The following is a 27999-nucleotide window of genomic DNA, read 5'->3' on the forward strand; positions in this document are numbered from 1 at the left end:
GAAAGTGGCGGTACAGTGGCCTGGCGGTACAGTTACATCGTCATCGACGACTCGCAGTGGAGTGATTTATGGTCCTCCTGATTCTTCCCAGGACTTTTTGGCAGTCACTGCAGCAACTGTGCACTGCATTCAAACCCTGGCATTTCATCATTTTACAGATTGCCTGCCGGCCAGTGTCTGCGTTTCCGAGTTCAGCTATCAGTATCACCTGAATTGGCCATGGATAATCTGAATGCTGGACGATTTGCGTCGCTGATCTACCGCAAACTGCCGCTAGGAGCAACGTGGCATATAAGAAGAATCTGGGATCGCCGCTCTTTTGGCAGCCGCTGCAGCAACTGTGCACTGCATTCAAACCCTGGCATTTCATCGTTTTACAGATTGCCTGCCGGCCAGTGTCTGCGTTTCCGAGTTCAGCTATCAGTATCACCTAAATTGGCCATGGATAATCTGCCTTCTGGACGATTTGCGTCGCTGATCTACCGCAAACTGCCGCTAGGAGCAACGTGGCATATAAGAAGAATCTGGGATCGTCGCTCTTTTGGCAGCCGCTGCAGCAACTGTGCACTGCATTCAAACCCTGGCATTTCATCGTTTTACAGATTGCCTGCCGGCCAGTGTCTGCGTTTCAGAGTTCAGCTATCAGTATCACCTGAATTGGCCATGGATAATCTGCCTTCTAGACGATTTGCATCGCTGATCTACTGCAAACTGCCGCTAGGAGCAACGTGGCATATAAGAAGAATCTGGGATCGCCGCTCTTTTGGCAGCCGCTGCAGCAACTGTGCACTGCATTCAAACCCTGGCATTTCATCGTTTTACAGATTGCCTGCCGGCCAGTGTCTGCGTTTCCGAGTTCAGCTATCAGTATCACCTGAATTGGCCATGGATAATCTGCCTTCTGGACGATTTGCGTCGCTGATCTACCGCAAACTCCCGCTAGGAACAACGTGGCATATAAGAAGAATCTGGGATCGCCGCTCTTTTGGCAGCCGCTGCAGCAACTGTGCACTGCATTCAAACCCTGGCATTTCATCGTTTTACAGATTGCCTGCCGGCCAGTGTCTGCGTTTCCGAGTTCAGCTATCAGTATCACCTGAATTGGCCATGGATAATCTGCCTTCTGGACGATTTGCGTCGCTGATCTACCGCAAACTGCCGCTAGGAGCAACGTGGCATATAAGAAGAATCTGGGATCGCCGCTCTTTTGGCAGCCGCTGCAGCAACTGTGCACTGCATTCAAACCCTGGCATTTCATCGTTTTACAGATTGCCTGCCGGCCAGTGTCTGCGTTTCCGAGTTCAGCTATCAGTATCACCTGAATTGGCCATGGATAATCTGCCTTCTGGACAATTTGCGTCGCTGATCTACCGCAAACTGCCGCTAGGAGCAACGTGGCATATAAGAAGAGAGTTCAGCTATCAGTATCACCTGAATTGGCCATGGATAATCTGCCTTCTAGACGATTTGCATCGCTGATCTACTGCAAACTGCCGCTAGGAGCAACGTGGCATATAAGAAGAATCTGGGATCGCCGCTCTTTTGGCAGCCGCTGCAGCAACTGTGCACTGCATTCAAACCCTGGCATTTCATCGTTTTACAGATTGCCTGCCGGCCAGTGTCTGCGTTTCCGAGTTCAGCTATCAGTATCACCTGAATTGGCCATGGATAATCTGCCTTCTGGACGATTTGCGTCGCTGATCTACCGCAAACTCCCGCTAGGAACAACGTGGCATATAAGAAGAATCTGGGATCGCCGCTCTTTTGGCAGCCGCTGCAGCAACTGTGCACTGCATTCAAACCCTGGCATTTCATCGTTTTACAGATTGCCTGCCGGCCAGTGTCTGCGTTTCCGAGTTCAGCTATCAGTATCACCTGAATTGGCCATGGATAATCTGCCTTCTGGACGATTTGCGTCGCTGATCTACCGCAAACTGCCGCTAGGAGCAACGTGGCATATAAGAAGAATCTGGGATCGCCGCTCTTTTGGCAGCCGCTGCAGCAACTGTGCACTGCATTCAAACCCTGGCATTTCATCGTTTTACAGATTGCCTGCCGGCCAGTGTCTGCGTTTCCGAGTTCAGCTATCAGTATCACCTGAATTGGCCATGGATAATCTGCCTTCTGGACAATTTGCGTCGCTGATCTACCGCAAACTGCCGCTAGGAGCAACGTGGCATATAAGAAGAATCTGGGATCGCCGCTCTTTTGGCAGCCGCTGCAGCAACTGTGCACTGCATTCAAACCCTGGCATTTCATCGTTTTACAGGTTGGAAACTGATTTTTGGGTATCAATATCATTTTTGTATGACCTTTTTTTTCTGCTGCTGCAAAGAAAGTGCTTGTTGCTGTTGTTTTCGTAATCATCAGCATGAATCCTGAGTTATCAAGGTCACATAAAGATGTGCGTCAAGACCTTAAAGAAATGCGGGCTTCGTTGGAAAGAGAATTCTGGAAGGAAAATCGAGAAATGAAAGACAGCTTAGAATTTTTCGGCAAGGGTTTTGAAGACTTAACCGCTGAAGGGAAGGCTATCCGAAAAGAAAATTCCGAAATTCGCGCTGAGAATGCCTCTCTCGCATGCCGCTAGGAGCAACGTGGCATATAAGAAGAATCTGGGGTCGCCGCTCTTTCGGCAGCCGCTGCAGCAACTGTGCACTGCATTCAAACCCTGGCATTTCATCGTTTTACATGTTGGAAACTGATTTTTGGGTATCAATATGATTTTTGTACGACACTTGACATGCTGAAAAAACGAATGTTTGAAATGGACGAAAGGATTCTGCAACTAGAGCAATACTCTAGGAACAGGAACCTTGAAATCAAAGGCATTCCAGTTACTGACACCGAGAGTGTGCCCGAAATTTTGGATAAAATTGGAAAGCTATAAATGAGCCAATTACAAAGGGTGACGTGGAGGCATGTCACAGAGTGCCAACGAGGGAAAAATTGCAATCGAACATCGTGGTTCAGTTTGTATGCCGTGCAAAGCGAGATGAAGTCTTGAACAAGGCAAAGAAAGCACACTTGTCTAGCAAAGACATTGTATTCACTCAGTCTTCTCCCGTGTTCATCAACGAACATATATGCCCAGAACTTAAGAAATTGCTCGGTCTAACCATCGCAATAAAAAAAGGAAAAAAACTGGCGCTTTGCATGGACGAAGGATGGAAAAGTTTTCGCCAGGCAGACAGAATCCTCACGCGCGCTGCGCATAGCGCATGTCACTGATCTAGAGAAGATTAAGTAGGAATTTTATCTGATGGGTCCACTATCTACGTGACTGTTATTGCATACGCACTATGAATAAAATTTATCTCACGCCAAGTGAAGTTCGCGCGCTGCATGCTGACAATCTAGAAAAACTTACTTTCATTCACCTCAATGCGCAGTCTGCACGAAATAAGGAAGATAATATTCTTGCTGTGATTGCTGAATTTGATTTTGAGCCTGATGTTTTCACAATGACAGAAACATGGTATAGGAATGATTCTCATGTTCTTAGGCCCTCAGGTTACACATCCTACTTCTTAAACCGTTCTTCACGTTTAGGAGGCGGCGTGGTGCTAATGGTGAAAAATAAACTAACTTGCTGTGTCATAGAGCCTTATAACTGCAATACAGATGATTATGAATTGTTGAGTGTACAATGTAATGATATTTTTTTGGTGTTCTTTATCAGCCCCCAGCGGGAAGTGTTCAGTGTTTTATTTCTTTCCTTGACGATTACCTAAGTTGGGTTAACGACAATGGCTTCAAATTGGTTCTGGCAGGCGACCTGAATATCGACTTACTAAAGTTTCTGCGCATGCTAGGGAACTGAGCAGAACCCTGGATATAAATGGTTTCTCAAATGTAATAAATTTACCTACAAGATTTTTTATTAACTCATGTACTTTATTTGACCTCTTTGTCACAAACCTTGATGATTCAGGTATCTTTTCAGGTGTAGTAAGCGCACATATATTAGTGATCACCTGCCCATATTTCTGATCGCCAATCATGTTACATGCACAACTGTGAACAAAGACAGTACCGACGTAGTTGTAAGCGATATTAGTGAATATAGCCTTAATGCTTTCCGTAGGGAACTATTGACAATTGATTGCTTATGGCATCAAAGAGCCTGAAGTAGCTTAAGATTTTTTCTTTTGTATATTCAAGTCTGTCTATGATAAATGTTTTTTATACAGAACTCTAAAACCTTACCGCAACAGCAAAAAACCATGGATAACTAAGAAGTGCATGAAAGAAATACGCAAGAAAAATAAATTATTCAAGGTCTTCATAACTACTAAGAGCACGGAATCTCTTAAAAATTTTAAAGTACAAAGAAATAAAGTCAACAGCCTTTTACAAAGTGAAAAACGAAAATATTTAAACAACCTGTTTAACTACGAGGTAATGAAAAAAAACGGACCTAGCCCGGAAGCGACTGAATAGGTTCCTCGGGCGCCGCGGAAACGAGGCGAATACATTAACAGAGATTAGCATAGATGGTAATACAATTTCAGACGTGGACTTAGCAAATACTTTTAATAATTATTTCGTGTCCCTAACACAAAGGGCACATGACCCAAAGTACGCACAATTCCTGGGTCACTGGCAGAAGGAAAGTGCTTTCCTGTTTCCGACGTCTGTAGACGAAATAATTAGTCTATTTAGATCCATAAATAACAGTAACTGCTGTGACGTTGATGGAATTCAAATCCGTCCAATTAAATACGTCATTGACATAATTGCCCCTGTACTGGAATACATTTTCAATTCTATCCTCGCTCACGGAGTTTTTCCTAAGGGGTTACAAGTTGCTAAGGTCGTACTTTTGCACAAAGGCGGAGATAAGAACCTGCTTGCCCACTACAGACCTATATCCATTTTGCGAGTATTTTCGAAAGGTTTAGAAAAATTAATTCATGTTCGTATGACTTCTTTTCTTAATAAGCATAACATAATAATACCACCGCAGCTTGGCTTTCAAAAAGGTCTTTCGATAGAGCATGCTCTTTTCACACAAAAGGAAATAATACTCGACGCCTTCGAATGCGAGGAGTGTGCATAGGGTACCTTCGTTGATTACTCAAAGGCATTCGACCTTATTAACCATGTCACTTTAATCGAAAAGCTCAGGCACTATGGCTTCCGTGGTGTATTTTTAGAATTAATCTGATCTTACCTTCATTACCGCCAGCAGAAAGTAATGGTTAATAACTATACATCTGATTTAAGAGCTTTAACATCAGGAGTGCCCCAAGGAAGCATGCTGGGACCTCTATTGTTTTGCTCATATATTAATGACCTCGTTAACATTGATAACTGCGCTAAGTTTGTTATCTACGCTGATGACAGTACTATTCTAGTTACAACAAGGAACCCAAGTGATGCACTTCATAAAGCAAACGACGTACCTATGATATTATCAGTCTGGTCTACTGCTAATTGCCTCATAGTAAATACTGCCAAGACAAAAGCTGTTCTTTTTAGGCCCAAAAATCGTAAAATTGATAAAGAAGTTGCGCTGAAGTTTGAAAATTTATATGTGGAACTAGTGCCTACAGTTAGGTGTTCTTTTTGAAGAGCATATGTCATGGGACCCTCCCATAGAGGCTACAGCAACTAAGTTATCTCGAGTTGCCGGTACACTTTCTAAACTACGTTATTCAGTCCCAGCAAGTGTGAAGCTTCTTATCTATAACTCTCTATTTAGGTCAGTTTTAAGTTACTGCTACCTAGTATGGGGTACCACAACTGTTTGTAACATTAAAAAATTACCCAGTACCAAAAAAGGCTGTTCGAGTGATCGCGAATGGTTCATACGAAAGCCGTTCTGAGCCTCTATTCAGAGAGTTGCATTCAGTTTCACTTCCCAACCTTTATGAGCGTACACTGATTAATCACTACGAAACGGAACTGAGGAAAAAATACAATTCGCTCCAGCCTATTGCCTGTTTGACATACAACCAAAATACACATGACACTCGATTTCACGGAATGTGGGACATTCCTCGTTGCAGAACCCACTATGGTGATCAAAGATTGTGCATGCAGTTACCACGTCTTCTAAATAAATAACTTCTGATGCGTATGGACTATATTGGTCTTGTTATTTTGAGATCCTGTTTTTTCACATGTACTATAACTGTAGATTTTTGTAGATCTTGTAATATGCCTAGTTAATTAAATTGTTTGCTTATCAGTGCACGCTACTCAACATATTGCGTCATGAGTTCATTTTTTATGTACTTCTTCGATTGTTTAATATTGTCATATGTACATTGTTTTCTTCTTTTTGGTATGTTGCACTGTTGTAGTGCCGTCTGTCAAATGTGATGGTGAGTGGACGCTTTCAAGCCCAATTTTGCGGCTTTTTGTTCACTGCGCACAACATCATTGTCTTCTGATGTTCAAAATAAATTGAATTGAAATTGAATTGAAAACAGGTTATAGCTTGTTCGGTCGAGAATGATACGCTTGACTTTTGTAAGTTGATGATGGCACCTTTAGCCTTCAGAAAATCTATTCCAAATATAACATCTCTCGAGCATTTTGAAAGTACTACGAATTCACCAACGTATGTGAATCCTCGCATCCGAACTCTTGCGGTGCACCTACCGAGGGGCATAATAAGGTGACCACCTGCAGTGCATGTCTGAGGTCCATTCCACTCTGTCAAAACCTTTTTTTAGCTTCTTCGCCAGTTCATAACTTCTCTCCGAATAATCCACCCCAGTATCAATTAACGCATTCAGCTCATACCCATCACTAAGCAAAGGCAGGTCCGAAGCTATTTTCTCATTGCTGCACTTCTTTACCTGGAACCAATCGTCGATGTCACCCTGGTACCACGGTGGAGGATCTTCGCATGTCTGATTGTTAGCGGCCCCGCCTCCACAGGTAGCTAACTTCAGTTTTCCGGCTTCGGGCTAGGCGAACGATGCCTAGCCGTGCTTGAAGAGGCACGTGGGCTTGGCGATCAGTAACGCATAGGGTATGGTGATCGAGGTTGGTGATGGAGAGGTGTGCTGAAGCTCTGACGCATACATAAGTACTCCTTGATGTCGGATGGTCTTTCGCCGTTTCGGGGGCATGGTGCATTCATAGGAAATCCTCTAAGACTGGCTTGACGGTACGGGCAAAATCGGTACAGATGACCAGCGTCTCCGCAGTGAAAACACAAGGGCATACGGTCGGCGTCACGCCACATGTCACTTTTCCTGGGCCTTGTCTCAGCCATACGGGGCGCACTGTGTGCCCCGTATGCACTGCAGGTGGTCACATTATTATGCCCCTCGGTAGGTGCACTGCAAGGGTTCGGAACCCAAGTGATGCACTTCATAAAGCAAACGACGTACTTATGAAATCATCAGTTTGGTCTACTGCTAATTCCCTCGTAGTAAATACTGCCAAGACAAAAACTGTTCTTTTTAGGCCCAAAAATCGTAAAATTGATAAAGAAGTTGCGCTGAAGTTTGAAAATTTATATGTGGAACTAGTGCTTACAGTTAAGTGTTTAGGTGTTCTTTTCGAAGAGCATATGTCATGGGACCCTCCCGTAGAGACTACAGCAACTAAGTTATCTCGAGTCGCCGGTATACTTTCCAAACTACGTTATTCAGTCCTAGCAAGTCTGAAGCTTCTTATCTATAACTGTCTATTTAGGTCAGTTTTAAGTTACTGCTACCTAGTATGGGGTACCACAACTGTTTGTAACATTAAAAAATTACACATAATACAAAAAAAAGGCTGTTCGAGCGATCGTGAATGCTTCATACGAAAGCTGTTCTGAGCCTCTATTCAGAGAGTTGCATTTAGTTTCACTTCCTAACCTTTACGAGCATAGACTCACTAATCGCTACAAAACGGAACTGAGGAAAAAATACAATTTGCTCCAGACTATTGCCTGTTGCACTGTGAACAATGGGTGCACTGTGAATGGTGGGTCGCCTGAGCATCTCGGAGTACGTTGGCATCGGTCGTGCCGGCGGTGGCTCACACTGTGGTTCCCGTATGGCTTGCCTCACTTCGCTTTGGCATTGCAACGCGGTGGAATGCAGTGTCGGCATTAGAACTCAGGCGCACCCAAGGCCGAACCTAGCTACTAGCAAGTTCAACCACGGGCGCGATCTTGTACGCGTTCCAAATAGGAATGGAGGCCGTCCGTTCCATCGAGCCGCACACGATTGGTCAATTTGAACCGTGACGATCAAATTGACCAATCGTGTGCGGCTCGATGGAACGGACCGCCTCTGTTCCATTTTGGAACGCGTACAAGATCGCGTCCCTAGCTACACGAGTATAAGCCCAGCTACAACCAAGTTTAAACCTCAACAGTTTAAACTAGCTACAACTAAGAGACGCAATCAATCGGCCAGCTTCGCTGTGTTTTGAGCTTTGCGAGGCTTAATGCAAGCTTTTGCCTTTTTCTTTAAATATTTGTGAGAGCTCAATGAAACTTTCACCATTTACAGAGGTTGAGCTCATCTTTTTAAATCTTACATCACCATGCATGTGTAAAAACAATGCATTTTTGTGCAAGCTTAGGCAATAACAGAGAGCACAAGAAAGCACAAAAAAAAGCTCACATCTCTCCCAATGAATAGTACAATTCAATCAAGCAAAAATATACACTGTAACAATTGTCTTTTAGTCTAGAAAAAAAATCTAACGCTAAGTTTCAGTTTTACCATTCTCAAAGAAGAAACTTTTGAAATTATCTTACTGAATATCTTTGTGAAAAGCTCTGAAAGTTGTTTCTTTGAATTCAAGACATGTTAAAGCATAAGCATGTCAAACTTTATTATGATCAGGGCCAGTATCTTGTAGCGATGCCTTTCCGATGCTAATGCCTTTTCGCGCTTGGCCAGTGGTCAGAGCGACGGTCCGCTAACGTTATCAACGGGATCAGCCGGCCATGAGCGGTGGATGATAAGACTAGTATAGAATAAAGCATCGCTACAAAATGCTGGCCCTGACTCCATAAAGTGCACAAATTTTAGTGCACAAACTCTAAGACTGCTACAAAAGGAAGAACTGAGAAACACACATTTTAAAGTTAAAAAAAAAAGTTTCGATGCCAGACTTTGGCAGGGAAACAATTTTTTTTTTCTCATTTTCAGCAAGAATCTGGGGGTACGATGATCTCATTTTCACTTTCCATCTGGGGGCACGATGACGTCACGACGCATGCTCACAAGGGATCATCTGCATGCTATAAATGCATGTCCATCGCCTACCGGCTTCAGTGGACACGGCAGCATCGCTGTGACAATGTCGCCTGACGTGCCTCTGTTCATGCAGGTTGGTGACCAAAAAAATGGCTTCCATAGTAATGTTCTTGGTCTTATAGTGCTGCCGTGTCCACGAGTTGTCTTTGACTGTATATGTGAGTGTTTTTCCATTGCGGGCTTGTTGTTGGGTCTCTCTGGGGATGTGGAGAAGAATCCAGGACCAATAACGGAAGATTTGTGCAGGGAATTGCTCCAAAATCAGAAAGAAATTTTGTCTAAACTTACTGCGGTTCAGGAAAAGCAAGACTCGTTTGAAACAAGATTCCTAGAAATGCAGAACCGGCTTCTCGTTATTGAAACTAAGGTTCAAAGCTTAGACGAGACTCGGAACAGACTTGCAACTCTTGAAGAAACTGTGGCCGGCCGCAGTCTCGAAACGTCTAGTCTGGTCAAACAGGTGGATGACTTGGATAATCGTTCACGACGAAATAACCTTATCATTAGAGGAGTAGCAGAAGAGGAAAATGAAAAGGAAGAAACACTCGTAAGAAAAGTAAAAGACGATATCTTTAACGCTACTCTGAAAGTGAATGTGAATTCTATTGATAGAATTCACAGATTAGGTAAGAAACTTTCTGGTAGAACTCGTCCTGTCATCTTGAGGGTGGCAGACTATAGAGATAAAGTAAAAGTTCTGCAGAATTGCTCGAAACTGAAGGATACTGATTACAGTATCAGCGAGGATTTCTCTAAAAGAGTACAGGGAATACGAAAAAAGCTATGGGACTCGGCAGGTGATGAAAGGAAGGCAGGAAAAAAGGTAAAGCTTGTTTTTGATAAATTAAGGGTAAACAACACGCTGTATAGCTGGAATGAAGAGCGTGAGGAAAGGTGCAAACTGGGAAGTCATTCAGGAACAAGAGATAATTGACATATACCGGGTCGACATGTAGGCTTCAAAATAATTAATGTAAACGCGAGAAGCGTACTAAACAAAACACACTCGCTTAAAGCTTTAGTTATTGATCATGAACCTGATATTGCCGTAATTACGGAAACTTGGTTACATAAAAACATACCTGATAGCGAAATCACCCCACCTGGTTACACGTTGGTTAGAAGGGATCGAGATGGGAGAGGTGGAGGCGTGGCTCTTCTCGTCAAGCGAAACATCGTTTTCTCCCCTTTAGATGTACCGGGTGATATTGAAGCAGTGTGGATTAAAACTAAACTGAACAATCGAACTGTATTCGTCGGAGGGGTATACAGAGCTCCGAACTCTCCTGTAAAACATATCTTGCAACTTAGACAATTCATGGAAGCGTACATGAAAGAATAAGACAGCATACTATTACTAGGTGATTTTAATCTTCCAGCTATTGATTGGGATTCATATGTAGCCGGAGACACAGATGTCAATTCTTCTGAGGTATTTTTGGATTTAGCATTTTCATACAATTTAACTCAGATAGTTAAGGAATTTACTAGGGTGTATGCAACAAGCTCTTCTGTACTTGATCTTATTTTAATTTCCAATGCTTTGACAACGTATGTGAATGATTGTCTTGTTGAAGAAGGTTTATCCGACCATAAAATGGTTATTCTGTCCTTGAACATGTCCTCGTACCCCATGCAACAGGAATCAAGCATCCATTACCTAAACTTTCAAGCTGCTGATGATGTTAGTATTTTGGATTATCTTGAAAGATCGTTTGATAACTTCATGTCTATTTATGAATCAAATGGTGGTACTGACGATCTGTGGGACTTTTTTTCCAAGATTACGATGCATTGTATTACGCGATTTATTCCTAAGAGCTTTAAAAAGTGCAAAAGAAAGAACCCGTGGATTACAAGGGAAATACTTCATGTCAAACGGAGGATGAAAAGGAAAAGGAAAGCTTGTTCACGAGATCCAAGTGTACACAACAAGACTTCACTTTATAACATGAAGCTTAACTTAAATCGTCTAGTCAAGGAAAGCAAGGAGAGATTCTTTAATGTTACACTGAAAAACTTCCTTCAGGAAGCACCTAGTAAATTTTGGAGATACGTAAACCCTACAAAGAAACAACATAAAGCAGATGATGAAAGAACTACCCAGGAACGTATAGAGCATTTCAATTCCTTCTTTTCCTCTGTTTTCACCAAAGATGATGCTACACTTCCATCCTTTACTGACACTTCCGATCGCCCTCCAGCGTCCGACCTTCTTATCAACGAGGAAGGAGTGCTGAACCTTCTTCTGCGCATAAATACAAAGAAATCCCCTGGCCCCGACAGCATACCGAATGAGTTCCTATATAGATATGCTCAGTGGGTCGCTAAATATCTCACCATAATCTTTCAATCATCGCTTACCCAGGGAACAGTTCCTATGGCCTGGAAACAAGCTAAAGTAATTCCTGTCCACAAAAGTGGGAGCACATCAGACGTAGGTAACTACCGGCCCATCTCTCTTACGAGCACCTGCTCCAAACTACTTGAACATATAATCAGTGAACATCTCTCAAATTATTTGGAAACTAACAATTTACTATCACCAGTGCAACATGGTTTTCGTAAAGGGTTGTCTACAATAACTCAACTCGTTCAGACAGTCCACGATCTTTCACTAACGATAAATAGCCGAGGACAGATTCACCTAATTTTTTTAGACTTCGCCAAAGCGTTTGACAAAGTCTCGCATCCTAAACTCTTGCTAAAAATAAATGAAATATTTAGAAATCCAAACATCACTAAGTGGTTTAGATCCTACCTCCACTCTCGTGAGCAGTATGTCGAAATAAATAAAATTAAATCCACGTCCAAAGCAGTTTTGTCTGGAGTACCTCAAGGCAGTGTTTTGGGGCCTCTTTTATTTCTTATCTTTATTAATGATTTGCCTACTGATATAACCGTCCCGCTAAGATTGTTTGCAGACGACTGCGTAATATATAAAAGGATTGAATCTTTAAATGACCAGTTAGACCTCAACACCAATTTAAATAAAATTCTACAATGGTGTAATGAATGGCAAATGTCACTGAACCCAGTAAAATCAGTTTGCATGACTATAACGCGGAAAAAGACGCCCCTGATGCATAAATACAGTATCGGACCCCATGAACTAACAAGAGTAACAGAATATAAATATTTAGGATTAATATTTACTTCAGACTTGAGGTGGAACATTCACATCAATGAAGTTTGTAGAAGGGCAAATAAAGTTCTTTGGGGCCTCAGGCGAAGATTGTATAGCGCAACTCCTGAATTAAAAAACCTGGCGTATAAGATATTAATACGGCCAATCATTGAAAATGCTAGAATAGTATGGGACCCACACACTGCTACTAACCGTCATAAATTGGAAAGAGTTCAACGACTGGCTTCTAGATTTATATTTAATAAATATCGGCGCATGCACTCTCCTACTGAACTATGCAGTCGTGCAAACCTTTCCGCGTTAGAATTAAGGACGAAGTTTGACCGATTAAAATTTTTGTTTTTAATTATTCATAACCAGGTTAAAATAAATTTATCTGAATACTGCCTAATTTCACCGGATCAACGCTTCAGACACAGGCACAGCTTATACATACAGCCGCCAGTTACACGAAATGATACATTCAAGTACAGCTTTTTTCCCAGGGTGATTAAGGAATGGAATGAATTACCAAATTCAGTTGTCACATCTGCCTCCGTCAGTGATTTTAGTGCTGGTTTAGAGAATGTCATCTTCTCTGGTATGAATGCGTCTTAGCATGTATTTTTGTTTCTGGTGCGCATAAAACAATGTATTTTGTCATTGTTCACTGCATGTCACTTTTTGTAGATATTGCCATTATACTGCCTTGTATATTTTTGTTTTTGCTCGAGATGGAGCAGAATTTTGTATCTTTTCTTCTATTTTTTTTCCCACTCCTGTAAAGGCCCTTAATTGGGTTGACAGTATAAATAAACAACAACAACAACAAGAATGTGGTATTGCCAGAGTGTACTAGAATGGGGGAGTGGGTCCAGCGGACACCTTGGCAAGCACCAAGGATGAAGGAAAAAACGTTGAAATTGTGGCGGCGCTGCCGTCATCTTATTCTGAATCTCTGGCCAATAAAGGTTGGCTCTGGCCTTTCAGCTAGCTCATTGGCTGAGGCGAGCTCACGGGCTGAGCAGCTGTCGTCTGCTCGATGCACCGTCGTTGTTGCGTCGTTTGCATTATTTCCGCCACTATTTTTTCATTTTATTTACAATAGATTGATGGGGAATATCAGTGTTACCTACACCGAGTATCCGCCTGTCAAAGCTCCATGCAGCTGCGGTAGGGTCTCTGACGCGACAAGCGTCCGGCCTGCGCACTGGGCCGCTCATTCTGGAGAAAGCGACGGTGGCGTCACCAACTTTTCAATAAAAAAAAAAAAACCCTTAGCGGGATCCACTCCTCCAATCTAGTGGATCCATTGCATTGGATCCACTCCCCCAATCTAGTACACTCTAGCAATGCCAAAGTGGGCTCTGGGAGAAGAGGGTTAGGCCTACATCCCTGCAAAAATTTCTAGAGCAGGCAACGCCGCAAAGCAAAATGCGCACGCAAAATCCGGGTTCACTTTCACGAGCCACCGCGAGTGCTTTTTGCATTTTTTACTAACTTATAGTTGATTCTCTGCTTAGATTTTTTCATACATAAAAGGAGAGGCTTGGAGGAATCTCGTGCTGACGGTCTGGTTGCTGCTGCCAGACCCTCAGCACTTTGTGTGCATTTTTTTCTGCTTCCTGCTTTCATTGAGAATATTGTTGCAACTCTCTGGAGACGTCGAGACTAATCCAGGGCCTGATAAACATATGAAAGTATGCTCTCGGAACTGCTAGCAGGACAGACACAAATCAGAGAAGAGCTCTTTATGCTCAATTCAAGATGGACTTCTTTTGAACAACATTTAACGAATATTAAAACATTGGCTTCAACTGTAAATGATGCCCTTTAGCGAGTTCATGTTGTAGAGGAAACCTCAAAGATATCATTCATAAGCTTTATCACAAAAATGATGATCTTGAAAATAGATCCTGCACAAACAACTTGATCATTTACGGTTTGATCAACTATCAAATGAAACTTCTGAGGCATTGTTAGCTTCTGTAACGGACTTGCCATCTTCCAAGCTTGGTGTCCAATGTGAGTCCATTGAACGCTGCCACAGACTAGGCACACAAAGTAATGAAAAGCGGCCTGTAATCTTCAAGTTGCTGGACTTCATAGTCATAAGCATGACTGAGCAAAAATGACAATGACTCAGCGAAAAAGATTAACACTCAAGAACCACTGAAATGGGTTCGAACGTGGGCACTAAGTGAAGGAAACACTAAAGGATAATGGTAGAAGTCATAGTCATAAGCATGACTCAGCAAAAATGACAATGACTCAGCAGAAAAGGTAACACTTAAAACCACTGGAATGGGTTCGGATGTGGGCACTTGGTGAAGGAAACACTAAATGATGATGGTCGAAGTCATGGTCGTGAGCATGACTAAGGCTTTCGCCTTAAGGTCTCTTTGGTGTAGCTAAAGGGACTGTCATGACAAGCGTGTCATGTAGGCCATGAAAAAGCCGCCTACGTCTTGGTGCTCTTATGGTCATTTCGTTAACTTGATAGGCTTCCCGCACACTACCTCGCATAACATCGATTCGCACAGGGCGTGGGATCTACCGGCTTTTTTAAATCTGGCAATAAACAACTAATCGCTAATTACAGACCACCGATATCTCTTATTACCACTTGCTGCAAGCTTCTTGAAAACATTATTGCTAAGCACATGGTTCAGTATCTAACCTGTCACAATCTACTTTCCGAAAACCAGCATGGCTTTCGAACCGGTTTTTCGACTGTCACGCAGCTCATTCAATTTATGCCCGACATAGCTTCTGCACTCAATAACCGCAATGAAATGGACGTAATTTTTATTGATTATTCGAAGGCATTTGACTTAGTCTGTCATAAAAGCTTCTGTGTAAACTGCATGTAATATTCAATGGGTCTAAATTACTAGACTGGATTACTAACAATTAAGAACTCAATTCGTCACTTTTAATCGTGCACAGTCATAATCAGTCAGTCACGTCAGGCGTGCCTCAGGGTTCGGTGCTTGGACCTCTGTTATTTGTAATTTACATTAATGATGTAATGATGTGATGTTTCTAGTAACACTGCCATCAAGTTGCGTCTATATGCTGATGACTGCGTCTTATACCGCAGTGTTACCAATGCTAATGATTAACAGGAATTAAACGTTTTTTCATTGTTCTTCGAAATGAAAATTAATTTCACTAAAACAGTCGCAATAACCTTTGGTAACAAACAAAAAGAAGCCGCTACATTTCTCTTACAATGCCAGATGTAGTTACTTGTCCCACGTTAATGACTTCAAATACCTGGGTGTGATCTTTTCACGTAACTTAAAATGGTATGCTCACATTAACCACATCTCTGGGAAAGGACTTCAGAAACTGAGCTACCTTAAACGAACTTTAAAAATGCAACAAAGGAATGTAAACTAATTCCTTACAAATCGCCTGATGCTGGCATACGCATCAACTATTTGGTCTCCTCACTTGACCTTTTGGAATCAATTCAGAAAAAAGATATCAGATTCATCTAGGGTCGTTAGGATCGGAACTTTTCACCTTCATCACATGCTCACATCTTATTGCAGACTTTGAAACATAGGCACACATGCGAACGAATCATCTTGCTTCACAAGATCATTCACACATCACCCGGCATTCAGGCACCCTTCTCTTTTAAATCTCCTAGCGCACGCGCAACCCATCATAGCCACGCACTAAACCTTATTCCTTTCAGGACACATATAGACTGTTTGAAATCTTCTTTTTTTCCGCTCACAGTTGAAATATGGAACAAATTGGATGGTTCGCTACGCGCATTGCCCTTTGCAGAGTTCATTAAGCAATTATTTAACTATATTGTCTGTTAATCTGTTTGTATAATCTTAGTGTTTGTACTAAAATCTATTACCCACTCCTGCTATGTCTCGAAATAGAGACAGCAGTATTTGTAAATAAAAAAAAAAAAAAACACAAAATCGACTTTTTCGGGACAAATCACATGTTTTTTTTACTCTCATCTCCCCTTAAGGCATTGCTGTGTGCTATTGTTCATAACCTCCGAGAAGGTTAGCATTCTCACTGCCTCAAACGGCACAATGCATCATGGCAGAACTGTTAAACTTTTTTGAATTATTAGGCTGTATATGCCAAAACCACAATTAAATTAAAAGGCATGCCGTAGTGGCAGATTCCAGCATCTAAATCTAAAAACATGAGCATTTTTTGCATTTTGCCCCTGTCAAAGTGTGGCTGCCGTGGTCGAGATCAAACCCGCGACCTTGAGCAATGCCATGTCGCAAAGCTACTGTGGCAAACACAGAAGTACTGATTTAACATACGGCTGCTTCCGTAGTGTCACCTAGCCACTACAGTGCTTTAATGCGGCTTTCCATCTGCACGCCCTGCGTAAGTTGTCTGCTTGACAAATTTTCATGGTGTTTATTTTTCAGAAATATCAGAAAAGTACTGTATCGTACCTTGAACTTAAATTTATCCAGTTTGTCTGCAACTGCTGTTGTGTCTGTAGTAGCATTTCCTTGCCTTCTTGTGTTGCGTTTTCCCTCTCCCGCCCTATTCCCATGTGTTCGAGCTGCAAGCAAAGAGTGGCGTTTGTGTATTCATGTGTCTTCCTGTTGTCCATGTTTAGAAAGCGCAAGCATGGGCAGCGCTGTGTCTGTTTACTTTGTGTGCCTCTCTTCTCTTTGTCTTCATCGGTTCTGTGCTGCAGCTTTCTATGATGTTCAACCAACTGGTTACTCCAGGCAAAGAAAGCTTTGCTTTATTATCTGCAGAACCTAATGACTGTTAACAGTAATGAATCAGTATAGCATGACAACGTATTGCCACTGTCAAAACAAGTTATGAGGCATGTACTTTCGCACTTCCCTAAGAACACTCGGCACTAGCTGCACCACTGCAAGGCCTGCACATGGCCTCCAAAATTATTGGCATGCCAATGCGGCCGAGAAATGCGTCATGCGGCAGTGCTTATTTCTGGACATGGTGCACCATCTAGTAGCACTGCTGAGAAGACACGATAAGCGAATGCTGTGAATTGTTCCCTCACTTGCTGCACACTCAGTGGCACACACGCACTGTGACTCAAGGTGGCAAGAGGTTAATTGTATATGCCCAGTGCATTGATGCACAGCATTGGCGTGAAAGGCATTCACCGAAAAGCGGCACATAGCACAGCCCGGTAATGTCCTTGAAGAAATGTGCATTTGGTTCTGCTAAAAATGCAAGAAATTTAAGGGATCTTTTTTTTATCATTGTAGATCGGTCCATTTTCAGTGGCTACCCAAGGTGGCATCAAAGACGATGATTGAACAGCGGTGCACATCTACTGGCCCAGTGACCCAAGTGGCACATTCCTAGTGCTCTGGGTCAATGTCAAAGAGTTTCATGCAACAGCCGTACCTAGCCAGTCTTACACCTACATGTCTGCGTGGTTCCTAGAAAAGCAGCAGATACGTGCACCCAAGCTGGTCGTGTGGTTGGTTTCAAACAGTGTTCCCTTAGCACGGCAGCATGATTTCAACCATGGACGCAGGCAGGTGCAAAAACGGTTGGAGACAAACATAGCCCCCGGAAAGTATGTCAAGTACCCGAAGAATGCTAACACGTTAAAAATTAAGGGGAAAGGGAATCCAACCTGGGACCACAACGCAGCAATCTGAGACGCTATTACTGCACCCCCAGTGAAGCTTGAATTGCAGTAAAACACGTTGTGGGGCTAGTTGGTGCATAGCTTTCAAGTTTCCCAAGTTGTCTAAGAACTATTTGGGCCTTTCCCACATTATTTTACTTGACTTCGGCATTTCAAAGGTTGATTCTTGTACACTCTACATACATACTGGGCTAGCCTTTTGTCCTAACCGTATTCAATGCCGTAAGCCAATTCTGTACACTCTTTCATTAAATTAGCAAGCCCTCCGCCACACTAGCACTGATTGCCGTTCAAGTGTGGTACAGCTCATAGGTTCTCCCGATAGTTTACACGGGATTCCACCTAAAACATTTGATGACGGGAAGTTATATGTGAATCATAAGCAGCTTTGTACGTATTTTAACCACTGTATTCTAAAGGCAGCACAAAACTTTGCAGTATGCAGTTTCGGAAAAACTTTCTCCTTATGGATCTACCATACCGTTAAGGCGACAAACTGGATTGTTCGTTCATACGTGCGAGGAAACTTTATACACTTAGTTTCTGATATAAAGTCGATTGTTTCATTGAACTAGTTAACAAATTCGGGGCGGCTATAATGTGGGCGGCAACATGACCTATGACACTTTCAATAACACTCCAAACCATGACAGCTCTCAACTCCGAATCTGCAATAGCAACATTTTCCATAAAACTATGAAACACCCACCTCGTCCTGCACCAAACTCGACAAAGCATGAGTCGCTGGTGAGCAAACCCTGCCTCTCAGCCAGGCTCAGCAGGGCTGCCTTTTGGCGCAGGTGTTTCTCAGCCACAACGCAGCCGGCCAGCTTCTCCAGTTCTGCATCAAAAGCCCAGTGCAGGCCCACGTGCTCCTCCGGAAGGGTCACATCATCTGTGTCACAGATATCACAAAGTTTGCCATGTAGCATTGTTAAGTAAACGGCCTTCTCTTTAAGAACCTGCACAAGTGGTCATAATTACTTTTACTTATCAGGTACATTCAAATCCTCCAAGCACTTTCTCTCGTGGCCTTTGCATAGGTCGGCATACTAGCTCCACACTTGTTTCACAGGCGTCATGAAATAAAGCGAGAGTGAAGGATAAGAGGGTGAGTACAAACAAAAGCCAGTGTCAGTGAGATTGAGCAAACGAGAGCATGAATAGGAGTGAATGCTGGCTAACTACGTGAGCGTGAACAAACGCCACTTCTGGTGAGATTTAGTAAACGAGAGTCTGAATATGAGCTGGTGCTGTTTAACGTGAGTATGAACGAAAGCCAGTGCCCGTGAGATTGAGTAAACGAGAGTACAAACAGGAGTGGGTGCTGGTTAATGCGAGTATGAACGAAAGCCAGTGCTGGTGAGATTGAGCAAATGAGAGTATGAACAAGAGCAAGTGCTGGCTAACATGAGCATGAGCGAAAGCTAGTGCCGGTGATATTGAGCAAACGAGAGTATGAACAAGAGCAAGTGCTGGTTAACGTGAGCACGAACAAAAGCCACTTCTGGTGAGATTGAGTAAACGAGAGTATGAATGTGAGCTGGTGCTGTTTAACGTGAGTACAAATGAAAGCCAGTGCCCGTGAGATTGAGTAAAGGAGAGTAAAAACAGGAGTGGGTGCTGGTTAACGTGAGTATGAACAAGAGCAAGTGTTGGCCAACGTGAGGATGAGCGAAAGCCAGTGCCGGTGAAATTCAGCAAACGAGAGTATGAACAAGAGCAAGTGCTGGTTAACGTGAGCACGAACGAAAGCCACTTTTGGTGAGATTGAGTAAATGAGAGTATGAATATGAGCTGGTGCTGTTTAACGTAAGTATGAACGAAAGCCAGTGCAGGTGAGATTGAGTAAACGAGAGTATAAACAGGAGTCGGTGCTGGTTAACGTGAGTATGAACAAGAGCAAGTGTTGGCCAACGTGAGGATGAGCGAAAGCCAGTGCCGGTGAAATTGAGCAAACGAGAGCAAGTGCTGGTTAACGTGAGCACGAACAAAAGCCACTTTTGGCGAGACTGAGTAAATGAGAGTATGAATATGAGCTGGTGCTGTTTAACGTGAGTATGAATGAAAGCCAGTGCCAGTGAGATTGAGTAAACGAGAGTATAAACAGGAGTGGGTGCTGGTTAACGTGAGTATGAACAAGAGCAAGTGTTGGTGTTGGCCAACGTGAGGATGAGCGAAAGCCAGTGCCGGTGAGATTGAGTAAACGAGAGTACAAACAGGAGTGGGTGCTGGTTAATGCGAGTATGAACGAAAGCCAGTGCCTGGTGAGACTGAGCAAACGAGAGTATGAACAAGAGCAAGTGCTGGCTAACATGAGCACGAGCGAAAGCTAGTGCCGGTGATATTGAGCAAACGAGAGTATGAACAAGAGCAATTGCTGGTTAACGTGAGCACGAACGAAAGCCACTTCTGGTGAGATTGAGTAAACGAGAGTATGAATGTGAGCTGGTGCTGTTTAACGTGAGTACAAATGAAAGCCAGTGCCCGTGAGATTGAGTAAACGAGAGTAAAAACAGGAGTGGGTGCTGGTTAACGTGAGTATGAACAAGAACAAGTGTTGGCCAACGTGAGGATGAGCGAAAGCCAGTGCCGGTGAAATTGATCAAACGAGAGTATGAACAAGAGCAAGTGCTGGTTAACGTGAGCACGAAAGAAAGCCACTTTTGGTGAGATTGAGTAAATGAGAGTTAGCATATGAGCTGGTGCTGTTTAACGTGAGTATGAACGAAAGCCAGTGCCAGTGAGATTGAGTAAACGAGAGTATAAACAGGAACAGACGCTGGTTAACGTGAGCCCGACCGAAAGCTAGTGCTGGTGATATTGTTGCGGGTGAGATGGGTTGATCTACAAGATGATCGAGGAGGCGTAGAGACGAGATTGCAGGCAGTCAGGCATAGCTCTACACCGCGTGCACTCCTTTTCCTCTTCTTCGGCTCCGCCGCGCAGCGTAACATCTTCCTCCAGCACAGATGAAGCTCACTGAGCGAGTTAAGGAACCATGTGGTTGGTAGCGCTCGATTCGGGAACCCTATAATGGTAGGGCTTCAGGCGGGACACATGAACCACTTGTGTCTTCCGCGACCGACGATTATTGGAGGTCAGTTTTACTTGCGATACAGGCCTTTCTTCCATACAGGTGTCCACAGTAAAACGTGATCGCCCGAAGCGAAAGTGACAGGTATATGCCGGGCGTCATAGCGTGCGTGCCTTGGTTGAAACTTGTGAGGAGATGGTTCTTAGGCGAGCAAGCCGATGCGCTTATTCGGCACGACACAATATCTGTGCAATAGATGTGTCTTCATTCAGTGTGAACGGCAAAATTGTATCCAAGAAAGTTTGGGGACTGCGAGCGTACAACAGATAGAAAGGCGCATACCTGGTTACTTCATGCTTGGCTGTATTGTATGCGTATGTGACGAAGGGCAGCACAGCATCCCAATTCTTGTGATCAGCTGAGACGTAGAGTAACAACATGTTGGTGAGAGTACGATTTGTGCGTTCGGTCAGGCCATTGGTTTGTGGATGGTATGGCGTTGAATGCCGATAAGTAGAACCACAAAGGCGCAGCAAATCTTATACGTCAGCGGTGAATTGCCGTCCACGGTCACTTATAACAACACGGGGAGCGCCATGGCGTAGGATGACAGAATGGAGCAGAAAGCACGACACGTTGGCGGCGGTAGCAGAGGTAAGCGCCGCAGTCTCAGTATAGCGTGTCAAGTAGCCGACGCACACAATAATCCAGCGACGGCCGGTAGAGCTCTTGGGAAAGGGGCCGAGCAAGTCGATACCAACTTTTTCAAATGGTGAAGTAGGGGGTTTCACTGGTTGCAAAAAGCCTGCAGGAGGCGACGCCGGCTTCTTATGACATTGGGAACCTGGACAACTGCCAATGTACTGTCCTGTGCTCCTCCAAAGCTTCGGCCAATAAAAGCGCTGGCATAATCGATGAAGCGTCCGGGCAAAGCCAAGGTGACCCGACGTGATGCCATCATGCATGGCGCGAAGAATTGCAGTATGCAGGCGTTCGGGAACAACTAGGAGCAACGAAGCGCCGTCAGCAGAGTAATTCATTTTATAAAGCAGGCCGTCACACAGTGTGAACGGCGTGGTCTGACGTGACGTGCGGGCAGCCTCCAATAGGGGTATCAGTGTAGGATCGCAATGTTGTTCACATTTAAAGGTACTCACGTCAGGAAACTCGGTAATGCTGGCAAGGTAGTCGTCGAAGTCGTCGTCGCTGGCGTTGGTATGTGGCGACGGGAGACGAGACAAGCAGTCGGCATCGGCATGACACCGACCACTTTTGTAGGCGACAGAAAAGTTGTATTCTTGAAGGCGTAATGCCCAGCGTGCTAGCCGTCCAGAAGGATCTCGCAGTCCAACAAGCCAACAAAGGGAATGATGGTCCGTGACTATCTTGAAATGGCGACTGTACAGATATGGCCGAAATTTCTGGATGGCAAAGACTACTGCCAGGCATTCCAATTCGGTGACAGTGTAATTTTGCTCCACTCGTGTTAGTGTCCAACTTGCGTACTCAACGACGTGCTGGCGCCCATGGTGAAGTTGAATGAGGACGGCGCCAACGCCCACACCGCTAGTATCAGTGTGTAACTAAGTCATGACCTCGGGATCAAAATGCCGCAAGACTGGCCCAGAGGTTAGTAAGTACTTCAGCTGACAGAACGCGTCCTCGCACTCTGTAGTCCATACATATGGACTGTCTTTCTGAAGAAGGCACGTGAGTGGGTGAGCAAGTTGGGCGAAGTTCTTAATAAATCGGCGGAAATACGAACACAGCCCTAGGAAACTTCGGAGGTCTTTTGCTGTCTTCGGTTGGCTGAAACCGCGCACTGCAGCAATCTTTTCAGGATCAGGTCGTATACCATCTTTGTCGACGAGAAAACTAAGCACGAGAGTCTGGCGCTCACCGAAGTGGCACTTCTTGGAGTTTAAAACCAGTCCTGCGTTTTGTATGCAATCCAGTACGATGCCAAGTCAGTGATTGTGCTCCTCGAGTGTTTTGCCAAAAATGATTACATCATCGAGATAGCACATGCATATCTCTCCTCTCAAGCCGCGTAACACTGTGTCCATAAACCTCTCAAAAGTTGCTGGTGCGTTGCATAAGCCAAAAGGCATGACATTAAACTCGACAAGTCTGTCTGGGGTCACAAAGGCAGTTCTCTCCTTATCCATAATCGATATTTGCGAGTATCCCGATCGTAAGTCAACGGAGGAGAAGTAGGAGGCTGAATGAAGACAATTGATGGCATCGTCGATGCGTGGCAGAGGGTATACGTCCTTCTTGGTGGCTGCATTAAGTCTTCGATAATCAACACAGAACCCCCAAGAATTGTCCTTTTTCTTGACTAGTATCACTAGAGGTGCCAAGGGACTGCAAGACTCCTGGACACCTTTCCGCAGCGTTTCTTGAACTTGCTTGTCAATTACTTTTCGTTCTGCAGGAGAAACGCGGTACGACTTTTAGCGAATAGGCGTCGCTTGGCCCGTGTTTATGCGGTGCTGCGTGCGCGAGTCAGGAAGCGAAATTGGATGCTCGTCTTGCGCAAAATCGAATACTGGTGCATAGCAGACGAGCACCCTTTGCAATTCTTCCCGGTCTGAAGAGGATAGCGACTTGTTCGTCATGCGGTAGAACTCCGAAGTGTAGTCACGCTTTGCTGCGCTCGCGTCAAGAGAAGCGTCAACGACAACCATACTGACAGTCGCTTCTGAGTCAAAGGTGGCCAGCTTCAGTCCAGTTGGCAGTAAAACTTGTTGCACAGACGCGTTCACCGTCCACACGTGAGCATGACCATCTAAGCATTCTATAATCGATAAGGGAACCAGAATATTGTTCTTAAACATGGTAGGGAAGTATGGCTCAATTAAACCATGACAGCGATGCGGAGGGTCATGCGTGGAAGTCACTGGAAAAAATGCCGCTGTCTGAGCCGGTAAAAAGTACATCATGAGACATGGAAGAGACTTGTTGCTTGTCCATGTCAGATACTTCTGGTAATGGCGTTATCACGTGATTTCGAAGAGAAATTTCACCAGCCCCACAATCTAACAATGCACCACATTCACCAAGAAAGTCAATTCCAAGGATGATGTTGTGAGTGGTGTGTTCAAAAACAATAAATTCAGTTGGAAAATCTTGTCCACCCACACTCACTAGAGCAGAGCAAACACCAACGGGCCGCAGGGTTTCACCCCCAACCCCACGAAAAGTAGTCTTTCGGTCCCACGCGAACATAACCTTGTGTCCAAGACGATTTTTAAACGAAACACTCATTACTAAAACTGTAGCACTGGTATCCACTAAGGCATCAGTATTTAAACCATCAACACAGACACACACTTTGTTTTTGAGCACGGAGACAGGCGGAGGACTACGTGACCGTCCCGCGACCTCCCCTCCATCGGTCGCACCAGCTAGTTTCCCAGCTGGGATGGTGGTGAAAGTGAGCGACGGCGAGGCGATCGCGAGCGGCGAAAGCCGGTCGAAGGTGGAGTAAGACTGCAGTCGGAAGCAGGAGACTCACGCCGGGATACATGTTCACGCGGATGTCGTCGAAGAGGCACAGCGGTCTGCCACGGCGCCCTGTAGTGCCCTCCAGATTGATAATCGGGGAAGGCCGACACTTGCTGCTGCCGCCTGTGACAATGCCTGGCGATATGTCCACGGATTCTGCAGCTAAAGCAAATAGGTGGCTCCCGGTACACAGGGTTGTCATAAAATAGGGTCTGAGGCTGGCTGTATTGGGGAGAAAGGCCTTGGGGTGGTGCAGCCTGGCGGCATTCGAAGTTAGGTGAAGGATGCCAGAACTCCGCCGGGTCGACGCAGACGCGTTCATCACGCAACGGCCGATTTTCGCTGTCCGTTTGCAGTTGGCAAAGTACCAGCTGTGCAGGACAGCGTTCATCAAGTGTGGATTTCTAGTATTCCCAGGGGGCGTCTCTTCCTCCACTTTGTGATGAAAGTGAGCCAGTTCTTCTTTATTGAGTTGACGTACTAACAAGGCGATGTCGTGGGAGGTACAGATGTCCACGCTTGCGACAGTGGTCACATTGTAAAGTCTTCCAAACTTTGGCAATACTCGTCGCGTCTTCAGCGCCTCAAAAGCACGGCAGTGACGTCTTAAATCTGAAGGGGTACGCAGGTCTTCCTTTGAAATAAGAAAATTGTAGACATCTTCAGCGATGCCCTTCAGGAGATGACCAACCTTACCTTCATCCGACATGCCCGTGTTCACAATTCTGCACAGTTTCAATACTTCTTCAATGTAAGTTGTGCATGTTTCACCGGGCAACTGTGCTCTTCGCGCAAGCGTATGCTCAGCTTTCTTTCTTTTTGAAAGTGAGTCCCCGAAGCAGCACTTGATTTCCTCAACGAACCTTTCCCACGTAGTCATCGTGCTCTCGTTGTTATCGAACCAGAGAAGGGTGGTTCCGGTGACAAAGAAAACGACATTAGCAAGTCACGCTGTAGAGTTCCAGCCATTGTGACCGCTTACCAGTTGATAATACTTCAGCAAGTCGTCGACATCCTCATCAGCTTTACCGAAAAAGGTGCGCGGTTCTTTCTGAGGGATCCAGCAGATGACTTGCCAGGGCGCTCACTATCCTCTTGCATGCTTGTGTCATGGCTGCTGCCAGCTGCTTGCGGTTCGTTCATGTCTTGTGTCTTCTTCAGGTGGTAGTCCGACCAAGCGCAGGCTTCGTCGGAGGGTGCGGAGAAGAAGGTTCTCCAGAGCGATTACCCAGCACCTCCACCAAAGTTGTTGCGGGTGAGATGGGTTTATTTACAAGATGATCGAGGGGGCGTAGAGACGAGATTGCAGGCAGTCAGGCATTGCTCTACACCGCGTGCACTCCTTCCATCTCCTCTTCTTCAGCTCCGCCGCGCAGCGTAACAATATTGAGCAAATGAGAGCATGAACAAGAGCAAGTGCAGGTTAACGTTGTATCGTATCAGGCCCAAGAGCGCTTCTTATCTTTGTTGAACTACATGTGCCTTTCATTCGAGCGAGGCTCCTGGACTGGCTGCAGCTTCTCACGGCAGGACCAGGCACCCCAGAGAGGATCCCTCTTCCGCGGCAGACCAGCACGTTCGATTATCCACGGGACGCCACGTCGGCACTCATGAAGAAGTTGCGACGCATCCCAACGCTAGGCCTATCCAGGTGGGCCTAAGCAATGCCGAGCGCCATCACTGAAGGCTTACTGACGAGCTCATCACCGACGAAGTACCGACGAGCTCACCACCGAGAAAAGAGACAACACGACGACGGCAAGGCGACTACATCATCAACGAGAGCGACAATTGCTTGGGAAAGGAGCCGACAAGTCCGAACAGACGTGCAACGACGAGCGCAGCAAGGTGACTCTTATTGGTAGCGTCTGAGCGATAGGACAGGGTTGCCTGACTTTGGGAAAATAACCGCCACACACAAGCGTGGGCGTAAATTGGAATATGTTTAGTATATTAAGCTTTCGGTTGTATCTTTGATAGTATTTTCTCCCGCAGTGTGTTTGAGTGTGCTAGATTTAGTTTTGGTTTTGAGGTTGCGTGCTGTGAGCGGAGGAAGCGGGCAGAAAGGTTGAAAAACGTTTAATTGGCGAAATTACAAACTGCGTTCATTGTCTGAGGCTGAAAAAACTCCAGCTCTCCGCTCTTCTCTCGCAAACGTCACACGACTCTCAAGGTTGCTTGACCTCGTCTCTGAATAAAGCTATGTTTAGGGCTGAAGCTCACATCCCACCCCACTTAGAAGTCCAAGTCCACTTGGAAAAGAAAAGCTACTGTTGCATTGACGTGATCGGGTGGGCAGTCTGGGCTGTCTGACTGGGAACTGATCGTTCAGCGGCAAAGCAGATGCAGTTTCTGCACTACGTGACACCGGGCGAGAGATCTTCAAAGGTGGATGGTGCATTCTTCAACCCGAAAGGCATTCGCGTCCATTTGAAAGTACCCGGGTGCGTGATGAATGTGGTTTTCTCCTGGTCTTCCTCTTTCACTCTGATTTGCCAGTATGCACAGCACAAATCCAAGACCGCGAACAGGGAGCTGCCAGCAAGGTCATCAAAAATGTCGTCAGCCCGGGGAAGTGGCTGCAGAACATTCACTGTCATATGGTTCAGAGGTATGTAATTCACACACAGCCTCTTTTTGTTGTTTTGCGTCACTACCACAGCTGGAAAGCCCCATGGGCTATAGGATGGTCGGATGATGTCACTCTCAAGCAGAGTCGCTGTCTGACGCTCGAGAAATTGTCTATCACTGGCTGTGTAACGGTACGGCTGTCGACCGTAGGGCTTGGCGTCAGGCACCAGCTTGATCTCGTGTTCGATGCCTTCATAGAGACCGATGTCTTCAGGGCTTGTGCTGAAAAGACCAGCATGACGTTGTACAATGCGCTTTACGGCTGCTTGTTCTTCGTGATTGAGCTGAGCTCCAAGGCAGATGACATTCAGGGGATCGTCAGGGACGTTAGCAAGTGGGTCTGAAGGCAATGGGCTGGAAGAGCTTGTCTGGAGTGGGCTTGTGGGGCATGTTGTTTCCAGTTGAACTAGGGCCGCCTTGTTGAGCTGGCTCCACAAGGGTTCATTCTCGTCTGGCTCGTACTCGAATTGAAGTGGCTCTGCCGTGGGCTGCGAGGGATCAAAACGTGACAATGCAGATGTTGTCAAAATTACTGCATTTGACATTCTTGGCAATAGTTTCTCTTTGCACTGCACAACAATGTTGGTAGATGGCTGGCAGATCACAGGCAGCTTCGGAGGTTTGAAGTGGAGTTCAGCTTGAGCTGCGTAAAACCAATCCTCTCCCAGAATGAGGGGAAGGGCGTTCCGTTCAAGGATGGCTGCTTCGACAACTGCGGATAGAGGTCCAATAGTGATCCTCAAAAAGACAGATCCTTCCGGCATGATGGAGCTTCCGCCAACGACAAGAAAAGGTGGCTTGGTCCACGGTTCGATGTTGAGGTTTG

The 27999-nt window shown here is 45.0% G+C and overlaps 1 protein-coding gene across 6 annotated transcripts in view; it reads right to left on the reverse strand.

Annotated features, from left to right (window-relative positions):
- The window catches only part of LOC119458732 (tRNA:m(4)X modification enzyme TRM13 homolog), a 306204-nt gene that overhangs the window by 97476 nt on the left and 180729 nt on the right, over positions 1–27999 (reverse strand). For all 6 annotated transcript variants that reach the window (XM_037720598.2, XM_037720596.2, XM_049671406.1 and 3 more), the window contains one exon: positions 18705–18890. In XM_037720598.2, coding sequence (XP_037576526.1) covers positions 18705–18890 — 186 coding nt within the window. The remainder of the gene's footprint in view (positions 1–18704; positions 18891–27999) is intronic.

This window comes from Dermacentor silvarum, chromosome 7 (assembly GCF_013339745.2).
Source record: "Dermacentor silvarum isolate Dsil-2018 chromosome 7, BIME_Dsil_1.4, whole genome shotgun sequence".
Classification (NCBI taxonomy): domain Eukaryota; kingdom Metazoa; phylum Arthropoda; class Arachnida; order Ixodida; family Ixodidae; genus Dermacentor; species Dermacentor silvarum.